Source organism: Nannobrachium achirus (assembly GCF_963921795.1).
Source record: "Nannobrachium achirus genome assembly, chromosome: 22".
Lineage (NCBI taxonomy): Eukaryota > Metazoa > Chordata > Actinopteri > Myctophiformes > Myctophidae > Nannobrachium > Nannobrachium achirus.
In genome coordinates this window covers 40694067-40708731 of record NC_137829.1, presented here as the reverse complement: position 1 = coordinate 40708731, position 14665 = coordinate 40694067, and the positions used below count along the sequence as shown (strand labels likewise).

The 14665-nt window shown below is 41.6% G+C and overlaps 2 protein-coding genes across 2 annotated transcripts in view; both read right to left on the bottom strand.

Annotated features, from left to right (window-relative positions):
• Positions 1-649: 649 nt before the first annotated feature.
• On the bottom strand, positions 650-14112 carry slc10a2 (solute carrier family 10 member 2; the record flags this gene model as incomplete). The annotated part of the gene is made up of 7 exons (XM_080752902.1): positions 650-831; positions 1967-2124; positions 3959-4134; positions 7198-7286; positions 7868-7986; positions 12093-12373; positions 14008-14112. 7 exons carry the CDS (start codon positions 14110-14112, stop codon positions 650-652), a joined length of 1110 nt encoding a protein of 369 aa, XP_080609028.1.
• The window catches only part of LOC308307894 (GTP-binding protein 8-like), a 29369-nt gene continuing 28795 nt past the window's right edge, over positions 14092-14665 (bottom strand). The window contains exon 9 of the transcript XR_013963248.1: positions 14092-14217. The gene's annotated coding sequence lies outside the window, so the exon portion shown is untranslated. The remainder of the gene's footprint in view (positions 14218-14665) is intronic.

The window sequence follows — 14665 nt, the reverse complement described above, 5'->3', positions numbered from 1 at the left end:
ATATAAATAAAGCTAAAATGCACATAAACCTGCACAGGGACAGCAGGAATTCGTTTTTTGGGCGAATCACAGAATACCGTGTGTATATCCACAGAAATAACATACCTTTGTCCATTTCTGTATATTTTGAAACATATTACACTCACTTTCAAGAACCCTGGCATTTTCAATATATATTTTTTTTCTATAATTTTTATCCCACGATTTTTTAACCCATTTTCACCCAGTGCCAATTGCCTATGTTATCCTGGGCTCTGCTCTCTCTCTGCCGCGCCTGGGGAGACAACGGACAAACCTCATGCTTCCTTCTATGCATGGGTAGTCCATTTTCAATCTTCTAAGTCAACAGCACCCAGGGATGAGTACGCCTCAACTCCATGCAGACTTGCCCAAAATGTGTAATGAACAGCTTACATTTGGGAAAACCAAAAACTCAGTCATCATCAGCCCCTGCCTATACCAATGCTCAATGCCCATGTGTACTTTCACCAATCCAACCGAGCAGAGAAACAGATGTAGAGGGAGTCTTCTCAATTTCATAGCAGGAATAATAGTGGGCTTTTAAAGTCAGCTAATTGGCAGGGCCTGCAGTGCATGTATACAGCCTGCAGAGGTCAGCATCGTGTGTCTGTGTGGCAAGAGTCCCGCTTCACAGCTCAGTGTTGCTCTTCACTTTTTCTTTGGCGTTGCCGTTCTCGTCGGGGACAAAGCCTCCATTCTCCAGGGCGAGCTCCTCCTTCTTTTTGATGACGGCACCGGCCTCCACTGCAGGGCACTCGCTGTCCGTCTCAGGTAAGCTCTTCATGCAATTCCTCTTATAAACCTGATAGCCTGCGAACGAGAGCACCCTGGCTCAGTAAAACAGACCTCAGTCGGAATCAGTGTTTATTTTGACAGCTGATTTAGATTTAGTTCAGTGGTAGTGTTTTGAATAAAATATAATTTAGTTTTAGTCATATTTTAGTCATCTGAAAAGTTTTAGTTTTAGTCGACCAAAACAACAGGCCTTGATGGCGTCGTAATGCCTGATTTTACACTTGGTTGCATGCTGAAAATAGTTGCCATCTACAAGCTCACAACGCATCGCAGAGCAACGTGTTGAGCTTGTACAGCTGCTATTTTCAGAGTGCAACACCTGAGTGCAACCAAACAAAATCAAATCAATTGTCTTTTAGCTCTACTGGATCTCTTCTCCACTCGTTCCTCCCTAACATTTTAGTCTAGTTTTTATTTGTTGACGAAATAGTCTTAGTTTTAGTCATCATAGCATACGTTTTGTATAAAAAGGTAGTCAACAAACATTTTTCGTCATAGTTTTAGTAGACAATATTAACAGTGGTCTGAATATGTTTGAGCAATTAAGCAGTGTGTCTCACATTTAGAAAGGAGAGACTCAGGTACTACGTACATGCATGTATGTATAATGTAGGGGTGAGACGGTTCAACCACCACCACTTTTTTTTGTATAGTAAATGTTGAATTCTCGACTTTCACTCGTAACAGAGTATTTCTACATTGCTGTTGGTACTCCACCACTTTTCAACCTATGTTCATATAATTGGTCCTCACTCAAAAATAGCTTTTCTTTTTTTTTTTTTTCAGAGGAGGGCTGTGGGCAGGTCAGAAACCCATCGTCTTGTGACATCATCGATTGCGAATCCAGCTTATAGAAACGGCAGGCTTTCTATTCCTGAAAAGTTGAGTGGAAGCCATTGTTCTCGCGATAATAAAAATCTAAATATTTTTTTCAAAAATATTGATTAAATTCTTTTTGGGGAAAATGATGATGTCACAAGACGATGGATTCTGAACTTCCCACAGCTCTCCTAGGAGACTTGGACTGAGTAGATTTTTTTTTGCTATTTTATCATGAACATTAGTGAGGACATTAGTGACTACTCTTAAGTGAAAAAACACAACATGAAACCATTTGAGAAGCACTAGGTGTAAAAATGAAAGCTCTCACCTCCCACGGCGACGAGCGCGGCCGCCAGCTGGAAGATGCTGTAGATGAGAGGGAAGGCGAACATGACCTCCAGCTCCTCTGGGGAGAAGGACAGCTGGACGATGGTGCTGCACAGCTGGGAGTTCTGGAAGCCCGTCTCCAAGGCGATGGTACGACACCTGACAACAACACCCAGAGAAACACCAGCTTTAGGCCTAGGATTATTGAATGCTTTAACTATTGAAAAATAACAGATATACAAGCTCACAGCGCGGCACCAAGTGCCGCGCTGCGAGCTTGTAGATCTGCTATTTTTGAAAAGTTGTGAAAATGTGTGCAAATCTTTGAATATATGTATTTTTAAAGCGAACGTTTGTAACTCTAATTTTGCTTCTGGGTGGTCCCTGGAACTAGATATTTTGAGATGCGTGTCCGTGGCCAAATAAATATCATTTTGGGGGTCCTTCACATGAAAAAGTTTGAGAACCACTGACATAGTAGTCTCTCAAGAACAGACTAACTGAGCTCCAGTTGAGTGAAAAGGACCTTTTCTTTGACGATGGCTAGCCAGATTGCTGACATAGAAACATAGGGTTTTTCAAAAAATCTTAGAAGGATTCAAAAGACACTTATAGAATCGGGGCCAAATTCTAATTTTCACGATTTTTCAAAAATAGCAGATCTACAAGCTCGCAGCGCAGCACTCGATGCCGCGCTGTGAGCTTGTATATCTGCTATTTTTCAACAGTTAGAGCATAAAATAATGATACACAATAATGTGTACCCGTTCTAAATGGGTTAATGTGGTCCAGTGTGTGTGTGAGGCAGCCGCGTTGATTAGAGCAGCGGTTCTCAACCTGACAAGCACTTGGAATGTAGGAGTTGAGGCATTACATTTAGTTTGACTCGGTTCCACAGAAAAATAAAGTGAAAATAGCCGTATTAAAAAGGTATTTAACAGGTCAAAGTCCTTAAACAACTTAGTTTGGTTTTTACAACAAGCGTTCATATTTTAGATTGTAATTAAAGAATATAAAAGATGGGTGTTAAAATGTTTGTATTTACTTCTTTCTATCGTTTTAGAGATTTTAATTATTTTGATTTCAGTGGCTGGGGGCATGCGTACCAGCTTTATAATATAATAGCAATAAAGAAATTGCTGGCTTATTGTGTCTAAAAATACATATTTAGCCACTTGTACGCATGCCCCCATGCGTATGCATGCCCCCACATGTTAGCATGCTAAACGTGATAAACCAATAAAACAAAGTAAATGAAAACATTTTAACACTCACCTTTTCTTTTCTCTAATTACAATCTAAAATATGAACCCTTGTTGTAAAAAAACTAAAGTTGTCCTTTAAATTCTCATTGTAGTCATTGTCATGTTGGGAACCATTTGTGGGCCATGCCCCCATTTCTTTTATTTTTACTTACATTAAGAGAGAGAGAGAGAGAGAGAGAGAGAGAGAGAGAGAGAGAGAGAGAGAGAGAGAGAGAGAAGAGAGAGAGAGAGAGAGAGAGAGAGAGATGCTATTATCTGCCGATAATATCAGACATCCCCACTGAAAGGTTTTGGAGATTGACATCAACGTAGGGCTGTCACGATATGACATTTTACATGACAATTAATTGTCACTCAAATAATTGCGATTAACGATTTAATTGTGTTTTTTGTCGTTGATAATTACATTTCTGTTTGGCTTTTAGGCTTTGAAGTTGCACATGGTAGATATGACACATAACCTAAATATACAAATAAATTACTGACATATTTGACAACTTTCTACTTAAAAAATAACATTGATAGTGGAAATAGCCGATCTACAAGCTCACAGTGTAGATCTGCTATTTCCACTATTTCTGAAAATGTTTGTAAATGTATGAACATTTTTCAACATTCACGATTATGACGATTACGACAAAATATTTGCGATTATGTCAAACAATTGCGATCAGACGATTATGTAGTAATTGTGACAGCCCTACATGGTGCAGTGCAGTTTGTCCTACCTGTACCAGGGCTGGCCTACGAAGCGGGCCAGTAGGAATCCCAGTCCGAAGCCGATGAAGGGGTAGATGGCGCCGATGATCCAGAGCTGCGGGGCGATGGTCCAGGACGACTGGTACAGAACCCCACCCACCACCGCTATGAGGATGATGAGAGCAAAGCCCACGATGGAACCAATCTACACACACACACACACACACACACACACACACACACACACACACACACACACACACACACACACACACACACACACACACACACAGTACAATGTGAACACAGCAGGGTTCCCACACATCCTAACCAATTAATTTCCAAAACCTTTCCAGAATATTTAACCCGATTTCCAGGACTATATAACAATAATTCAGCTCAATAACGAGTTGCTTACTCCTATGCACATTGCCCAAAGACAGGTAGTGTATGCCAGTGGTTAACCTTTTCAGATCGTGACCCCCAAAATAATCATATTTGAACTGGGGACCCCCCACCCTGACGAGCACTAAGAGTTGAGGAATCTTGTATAACACGGTTTTAAATAGCGTTGCGAGGCGTTGTGAGCATGTAGATCTGCTATTTTCACAATTTCTGCCTCTAATATTTGACAATTTGGCCAATATTTAATTTGTCATTTCAGAGGTATTAACAAAATAATAACCAAATACAATAAACCAAAAGACAAAATGGCTATTTTTCCAGGACCTTCAAGGACCCTTGATCAATTCCAACACTTTTCCAGTACTGGAAAAATATTTTTCTAATTTCAAAATATTTCCAGGAATTCCAGCCTATCTGAAAGAGTGAGAGATGAAGCAGGGAGTGCCAGGGACCCCCGTCTACGTTGTAAACAATTGTGTTGCAGATTGCACTTTTTCATATATTTTACATATAGATTCATATACAGTACTTGTTTGACAGCACTCATGTTTATGTATATTTTCAGACATTAAACTCTTCAGCCCTCAAGCCCTTAGTAAACTTGACCTTTCACCCTGTACTTGGTCTGCTCTTTTTCCCCCTACACCAAACCTCTTTGACAAAATAGAAGATCTACAAGCTCACGGCTCGCAGCGCAGGCGTTGTGAGCATGTAGATCTGACATTTGTGGCTAAAGTTCTCTGGGGGGGGGGGGGGGGGGGGGGGGGAAGTTCTATCACACAAAGATTTGGCGGCCCTCCTGTAGTAACTGAGGACCCCCTATGGGTCCCGGAACCCCTGTTGAAGACCCCTGGTATAAAGGACTGTTTTATGAGCGAGAGAGCGCTTTATATACCAGTAAGACTCCCTAATCGGGAGATAAGCGACCGTTGGTCGCTTATCTCCACAAATATCACAACCTCCACCTCTCACGTCATACGGGTAGCCATAGTTACACCTGGAATGTTGAATCTCCATATATGGAGATAACCTACGCATCACACAAAGTCTGACCTCACCAGCCCATACTTGGGCATGGACGACTTATATCTCCATATACGGAGATGGCCATATATGGAGATACGATGACATCACAGAGTCCACAGCTGATGATGTGGCGTGATGTCATACAATACACAAACAAGCCCTACAGTATATAAAGGGGCAATTCTCACCAGGGAAGAGAGCATTGCCTGGAATGTTGAATCTCCATATATAGAGATAACCTACGCATCACACAAAGTCTGACCTCACCAGCCCATACTTGGGCATGGACGACTTATATCTCCATATACGGAGATGGCCATATATGGAGATACGATGACATCACAGAGTCCACAGCTGATGATGTGGCGTGATGTCATACAATAAACAAACAAGCCCTATATACTGATGCGATACGATGACATCACAGAGTCCACAGCTGATGATGTGGCGTGATGTCATACAATAAACAAACAAGCCCTATATACTGATGCGGAGATATGAGCAGGGCAAAGGTGTGACGTGTGACCGACCGACCGACCGACCGACGGACGGACGGACGGCCGGTGGAGGTTTTCATAGTAAACTGCTCCCTGACGGTCGCAATAATCTACATAGCATTAAGCAATAAGCACACAGATTGACACAAGTGCAATGTTTGAATGTGAACTAATAACCACATTGTGTTATTAGCACACATACTGTAGCTTAGCTGAAACAGCTTAAAATATCAACTTCTCATGGTTGTGCGTTCCACATAAGTGTGTGTACATAAGTACATAAGTTAAATACGGAGATACAAGGTTTCTGCCTGACAGCAACGATATGTCATACACACCAAACATATAGGTTTGGAAAAGCTGTCAGATTGAAAAAGGTGCACTCGTTTTTTCGGTGCGAGGCGGAGCAAGAGGGAGGCTCTGATGTCCCTGCGGTGCAAACCGAGTGCTCTGCTCACGGCTGAGAACAGCAAACAAACTTAGCAGACACTAGAAGGAACGCTACTTCCCTTCGAAGTGGTTCAAAAATGTATTCAAACGTCATTCTGAATAAAACAAATAATCTTATTATATGTTGTGATTATTTAATTCATGTGTGGGGAAAAACATTATTGCTACAGGAGGGCTCCTGGGGTTCAGGTTTGTCCATAGGTTTGTGACAACTGAGAATGAGATGCCTTGGCTTGCATCGCCCTCTAGTGTTGATTACACAGATCAGCACCAACAGCTGTTAATGGGTAGGGCCTTCAACAGGGGGTCGTTGACCCCTAGGGGGTCCTCAGAGTTACTACTGGGGGTCCTCCAAATCTTTGAGTGATAGAAAGTTCTTTTCTCCTTTTTTTTATATTAACCACTTAAACCCTAGAGTCCATATTCAGAGAACTTTAGCCAAAAATAGCTGATCTACAACGGAGAGCTTTGGAGGAGAAAAAGAGCAGCCTAAGTACAGTGAAAGGTCAACTTTATTACGGTTCAACTGGTTAAATATCTGAAAAACACACATTGACATGAATCCAAAATACACAGATGATTGTGCTGTCAAACGATGAAACTATGGAATCTATGAAGAGGTTGTGGGGGTCCCTGCTTCATCTCTCTCTCGACTAAGGGGTCCTTGGCCTGAAAACGTTGAAGACCCCTGGGGTAGGCTAATCAAAGTCAGAGTGAATTAATCACAATATATGACAGGGGAAGTGCAGTTCTGTACCAAGGGTGGTGAACTCGAAGAAAACAAGCGCTCCCTTTTCTTTTCTCAATCATACTGTAACACATACACACAGACAGCAAACAAATACCCACGTGGAATTTCAAATAGATGGGCCAAACTATTGAGCACTCACCTTGAGGATTTTCTTGGCATATACAGGTTTCTTGTGTTTAACGTAGACTCCCAGAGCGACAGGAACAAGTAGAGACACCAGAGTGATACCTGACACACACACACACACACAACATTTTATATCAGGTTTGTGTGTATATGTACACACACACACACACACACACACACACACACACACACACACACACACACACACACACACACACACACACACACACACACACACACACACACACACACACACTCAATTCCACACTGCTTGTTATACATTGATGAACTTTAGTTCCACAGCAATGTCACTGTGTTTTACAGACAATAAAACAATTCAAGTTATAGTCAATAAAAATGTCTATAAAGTAAAAAACAGCAACAACTCATAACATAAAAACAGACACAAACGACATAAAAGACAAGTCAAAAGCCTTTGTCAAAGCCTTTGTCCGTCGGTGGTTCTGGCTAGCCTGGCGGGGCCCGACGTTATATCTGTGTTCATTCTGTGGAAGGAATGAACACAGATATAACGTCGGGCCCCGCCAGGCTAGGTTCTGGCCGCCCCATGACTGCAAAATGACGTAAAAACGCCATTTTGTGTGGTTATTTCCGCTCCCGACCGGATCAGACAGAAACCCGACAATGGTACCGGTCCCAGGCTAGGTGTGTGGACTGTGTACCTATGCTGTCATAAGGGATCTGGATGGTGTCTGCGGAGGTCCAGACGCTGGTGTAGATGAGGAGGCACAGGGGCATCATCCCCAGGGCCAGGATGGACGAGCAGGCTGTCATGCTGATGCTGAGAACCAGGGACGTGCAGAGAATGTTAGAGAGGCAGGAGCTGAAACTTCTAAAAGGGCCTTTTGGTGAAAATATAGAAAATTAATAGCAGACCTCAAAGCTCTGAGCTTGGAGGTTGGCTATTTTCCGTACTTGATACCACATGGAACACTGATAATCAAGCGAATACTGGAGATGTGGCAAACGGCATTGATTTTTACACAGAGAGGGCAATTAGTCTGTAGCTATGCCCCTCTCAAAAATATTTTTGAAAATGCTAGCTTAGAATAACTTCCTGCTTGCCAAGGCTTTGGCAAGGAGGAAGTTATTCTAAGCTAGCATTGGACAAAAAGCTTTTTGGGAGGGGCATATTCTAAGCTAGCATTGGACAAAAGCTTTTTGGTAGGCTAATTCTTTCAACAAGATGCTTCATTCAAGTTCAGGAGGGTTTGGACAAGGCAATTCTCTTGAATGCTCCTTCAGGTATGGCATGGAAAGAGGACATTTAACTGCATTTATGGTCTGGAAAGGGCACTTTTTACAGGTGTATAAAAGGGCAGGGGCTCAAGCCCCATTTGATGTCTGTGTGTGCACGTGCCTGCTGAGGACACACATGTCATCATTTATATTCAGGCAAATATATGTCCAGAGTAGACCCCTTTTTGATTTTCCTTTTAATTATTTTTTTTATTGTACATACATTTAAAGGGTCTACACCGTGAATCTAACCTTTTTCTACCTTTTCAGTTTTTTTGGTCTCCCCAGTGCTTCTACCCCCCCAAAAAATTGGGTTACAGTCACTTTAAGAATCATCTTAAAAAACAAGTTAATATTTTTATGATGTCATTGTGGGGATGCGCAATTATAAGCCAATCAAATTAATTGTCTGTATAGCCTGACTGTATGACTACTTACTGTACTGGTCAGCTGTTATTGGGGGGGTGAGGGGCAGATTACACTGTGACATGAGCTTCAGACTGTTTCAGACTGTTTTCAGAGAAGCTCATGTCACAGTGTAATGTGTGCCCCTCAACCCCTTTAGGTGACAGTACCCCTTTAACACACAGTCTTTCATCTTCATATCAGGGATTGTCTGAATGGGCGTGTCTGAATAGTAGGGCTGTCACGATATGACATTTTACATGACGATTAATTGTCACTCAAATAATTGCGATTAACGATTTAATTGTGTTTTTGTCGTTGACAATTACATTTCTGTTTGGCTTTTAGGCTTTGAAGTTGCACATGGCAGATATGACACATAACCTAAATACACAAAGAAATTACTGACATATTTGACAACTTACTACTTAAAAAATAACTTTGATAGTGGAAATAGCCGATCTACAAGCTCACAACGCGTCGCGATGCGACGCGTTGTGAGCTTGTAGATCTGCTATTTCCACTATATTTGACTTTTTTAACATTTTTCAACTGGAAACGATTATGACGATTATGAAAAATAGTCCAGCCACTCCTTGTGGCCTTTATTTCATCAGGTTTATTTGGGTATTACTGCTGAAAAGGCTTGGAATGACAGACAGAAAGAGCATACAAATTCAATATCCGGGTGTTTGTTTAGGCTTAAACCTGTATAAAAACGTATTATGGGCCTACATTTATATGCAATATATTGTTTTAATATGTATATGGGGTACTTTAAACAAAAATACAAAATTAAAATAAAGGTAATATTGTATTCATAATAGGTTTCATGGTCAAAAAGCTCTGCACTCACATTGCTTAAAGGGCCACTTCACCTCTGGGACAACCCTATCTTATTTTATTGTTTTTTGGGACACGATCAACACAATCCTGAGTTATTTTTTGTGTTCAATCTGTGTTTTTAGATATTTTAGTATTTCAGCATGACTAGTGATGCATTTTGCATCATCAGTGATGCGTTTTGCGTCATATGATGCAAAACGCATCAATAGTACATGCTGAAATACTAAAATATCTCAAAAAACTGATTGAATACAAAAAATAACTCAGGATTGTGTTGATCGTGTCCCAAACAACAATAAAATAAGATCGGGTTGTCCCAGAGGTGAAGTGGCCCTTTAATGTCTTAGAATGGAGTGAGTGAACTACAATTAATTAAACATGCCATTAAACTAATCCAATTAAACATGACATTAAACTAATCCAATTAAACGTGCCATTAAGCAGGGCCAATCATTTCCGTTTAGACAAACAGGATGTTTGTTCCTTAGCGGCATTAAGCAGTAATTAGTACTGTACAGTAATTAGTGAGTCAACCAAGCATTCGATCACACATTAATTCAGGCAGCCTGCAAAAAGTCAACAACACACAATCACTGTAAGAAGTGTAAAATCAGGCATTACAACGCCATCAAGGCCTGACAAAAAAAAACATTTTTGTCGACAAAATCAACTGTAGATCTAGTCGACAAACATCGTATTTAAGGTCTTTGCACACTGCTGCGTTTTTCGTTGCGAAATGTGTTTTTCAGTGCAACGAGAGAGAGAGAGAGAGCAAGGGACTGAGTGGTGCGCGAAACGGGCAGCAGTGTGCAAACGTGACTGATATAACGTGAGGTTGATTTCTTTATTTGCGCGCTCCGAAATTCACTCCGATATTCGGCCCGAAAAATGCAGCAGTGTGCAAAAGACCTTTAGTCGACTAAAACTAGACTAAAACTTTTCAGATGTCAACATTATGTCTAAAACTAAATGGGTTAGGGTTGGGTCAAAATGAACAATAGACAGTAAAAGAATTAACAAGTAATCAGGTTGTATATCAGGTAATCTGGTACACTCCTTCTTGAGACTTCTTTTTCTGTGAAATGTCTTGCCCTCCGACTTCCCAGTAACTGACAACATTGATGCATCATTGTAAGTCACCTGGCCATTTAGTGCACTGTTCAGTTGGAAGAAAATAGCCCATCCTCAAGCTTGCAGAAGGGTTATTTTCTTTTACAAGTGTACTACGACAGTATAACAGTTAAGCATTACTCACGCCTATGTTGTTAGGTTGTTACCATAGCAACTAATGCAGATAGGTTCGATGATGTCTGCACATCCTGTCTGACATTCATTCTTAAAGGACAACTCCAGACTAAATAACATCTTGGCTCATTTTCCTACTCATACTGATCTCAAATGACTGTCCATGGGGTCTATTAGGCTGAAATGCCCCTGTTGTCCAGTTTCCCCAGCAGAACCCAGCAGCCCTCATAGTAGAGTGGAGCCCATAAAGCCTCTATCAGAGTCTGCGGTGAAGAGCTATCCACCGCAAATTTTAGGTGTAAAGCTATCCACCTAAAGGGAGAAAATAAGTGGAGGCCATCATAGTCAGTCACGGTGAAGTCCTATTCACTGTGACTGACTGGTCTAGATCAACCAATCAGTGAACGGGGTGAAGAGCCTATCTGTCTGAAAGTAAATACAGAGAGATGTGTCGGGACTCGACGCGAGTAATGACGTAACTTTGTAGTTTTATGACTCAAAAAGACTACACCGTGGGGGATAGCTTTCCACCGCGGTGACGACTCTGATAGAGGCTTTAGCCTATTGCTTTTACATTATTTGTTGCGGTCAAAAGAAAAGTAATAATAGATTTCATGTCCTCTGGACAAGTACATTTCCCATTCACTTGACCAGTCCAGTCACAAAAGTCACTTGTTAATTTTCCACTTCAGTCTTTTTTTATTGTATTTTATTTGTATTTATTTATTGACAAATAACACCCCTCCATAGTCCATAGTCTACATACAGCAAAAAGCTGCTAGAAGCGTCACAGAAAAAGTGAAAGCAAAAGCCACAAGTACATTTAAAATGTTCCTAGTGTGCTGCATGCATGCATTGAGGCTCAACTATATTTGTATTTTTTTGCGGTGCAGAAAGGCTCATAGACTTTAGGCTTGTCCAGTTGTCTGGGACAACTAATAAATCTTTATGAACAAGTTAATTAAAAATGTACTTGACACTGGGTTAAAAATGGGTTACAAAATCATGGGATAAAGGTTTAAGCTCTACTTTTGGCATTTGGTTAAACTTTTTCTGTGATGCTCCAGCCAATCAGAATCAAGGAACGGATCCAGCCGTTTTAGAAGATGTAACAAATAAAGTGGATCTTGAACCTTGAACGTGACGTCTCACCTGAGGTCCATGTCTCCGTCCAGCCAGTAGCAGATGATGTTGGAGCTGGAGCCGCCGGGGCAGCAGCCCATGATGATGATGACGATGGCCTGCACCGGCAGGACGCGGAAGGCCAGCGCCAGGGCGAAGGCGGTGAAGGGCATGATGCCGAACTGGCACAGGAAGCCGATGAAGATGCCCCACGGCCGCCTGAGGTGGCCCCACAGCTTGTGGATGTCCACAGTGCAGCCCATGGCGAACATCACCATGGCCAGCATGACCGTGAGCACCACGCTCAGCACCTATAGTCAGGTGATAGTTCAAAAGAAACCTGTTAAGGGCTTGATTTCATTCACTTCACGACACCACACGCAACAAATTATGTCAAGCCCAGCCATTATAGAACGGGTACACATTATTGTGTATCGTTATTTTATGCTTTAACTATTGAAAAAAAGATCTGCTATTTTTGAAAAATCATGAAAATTATAATTTTGACCTGATTCTATAAGTGTCTTTTGAATCCTTCTAAGAATTTTTGAAAAACCCATGTTTCTATGTCAGCAATCTGGCCAGCCATCGTCAAAGAAAAGGTCCTTTTCACTTAACTGGAGCTCGTCTGTTAGTCTGTTCTTGAGAGACTACTATGTCAGTGGTTCTCAAACCTTTTCATGTCAAGGACCCCCAAAATGATATGTATTTGCCCACGGATCCCCATCTCAAAATATTTAGTTCCAGGGACCACCCCAGAAGCAAAATTTGAGTTACAAACGTTCGCTTTGAAAATACATATATTCAAAGATTTGCACACATTTTTACGACTTTTTCAAAAATAGCAGATCTACAAGCTCGCAGCGCGGCACTCGGTGCCGCGCTGTGAGCTTGTATATCTGCTATTTTTCACTGGTTAAAGCATTCAATAATTCTAGGCCTAAATGGGTTAGCTTGTGGAGCCCATGGCGAACATCACCATGGCCAGCATGACCGTGAGCACCACGCTCAGCACCTATAGTCAGGTGATAGTTCAAAAGAAACCTGGAATGAATTCCTTACCATTACATTTCTTCAACCAATGTGTTTGTAAAAGGTGTCTAGTAGAAACACATCTCACAACAGATTGAAATTCAGTTTCCCCTGGGGATGTGTGACAGCTGCTGAAAGTTGGGGTACCATTAACTTTTACAATACAGGTTGACGTGTCGTGACTTTTAATATATAAAGTTAAGAGAACAGAACAAGGTCGACCACGGGATAGGAATAGATCAGTAGCTCTAAGCTTTAAGTAGCATGTGAGGGGTTCAAACCAAGAGTTTTTCATGATTCTGAATCCATTGCAAGCGTTTGTTTTTGCACGAAAAACACTCATAAAAATATAGTTGAGCCTCTCAATGCATGCATGCAGCACACTAGGAACATTTTAAATGTACTTGTGGCTTTTGCTTTCACTTTTTCTGTGACGCTTCTAGCAGCTTTTTGCTGTATGTAGACTATGGACTATGGAGGGGTGTTATTGGTCAATAAATAAATACAAATAAAATACAATAAAAAAAGACTGTGAAGTGGAAAAATAACAAGTGACTTTTGTGACTGGACTGGTCACTGATGACCTGGAAAACCGTCCATAGACACTTTTCCAGGTCATCACTAAACCATTTTTGGTCGGGCTGTTTTTAGCCCAAGGAGGGTTTTTCCTGCAATGGATTCAGAATCATGAAAACAAAACGAGTTTGACCCCTCACATGCTATTAAAGCAGAATTTTCTTTGGTATTTCTTTCCTGTAAAGTAAAGTTAAATGGTACCCCAACTTTCAGCAGCTGTCACATATTCCCCATGGTCTCTAGAGAGCTTTACAAACACATAGGTGAAGAAATAAAGTAGTGGTAAGGAATGTTATTCCCAGATTTGACATTATTCTGATAACATTCCCCGACTAACCAGGCTCAGGATGGCGTTATAGTTGCTGGGCGGGACCAGGCAGTTGGACCCCGAGCAGATGGTGGCGTCCGAGGGGCAGGTGATGGGGAGCGCAGTGGTGGCCATGGCTGATGGATAAAAGCAGTGGGGGGGGGGGAATCGACTCCGCGAAGAGATGGTGAAAGATGTTCCTTGGCGGTGTGGCAGTGCCTTAGAAGGAAGGCTCTGCTGCTGCTATCCACAGAGACCAAGAAACACAATGAGGACCGTCACCCCGCTGCTCTTTAACTTCTAGCTAGCAGCGACTCAAAAGAATTTAAGGGAGGGGTGAGGGAAATGCTGAAAAAAAGTAAAAAATTAACCCATGCTTATGGATTTGTTTTTTTACGAGGTCAGTGTTCACACACACACACACACACACACACACATAAAGACAAAAGTCGTTTCAAATCGGACCACGGTAGTATAATAAATGTGATTACACCATGTTCATCTTTTATCGCCCTTTGTGCCTTTAAAACTTTTATTGGGACTGCAGCAGAATCATCATCCTCCTTGAAGGTAAGATGCCTTTTAGTGTTAAAACCATGGACGGCAGACACACCTTGAAAGCACAATGTCCTTTGTGTGTGTGTGTGTGTGTGTGTGTGTGTGTGTGTGTGTGTGTGTGTGTGTGTGT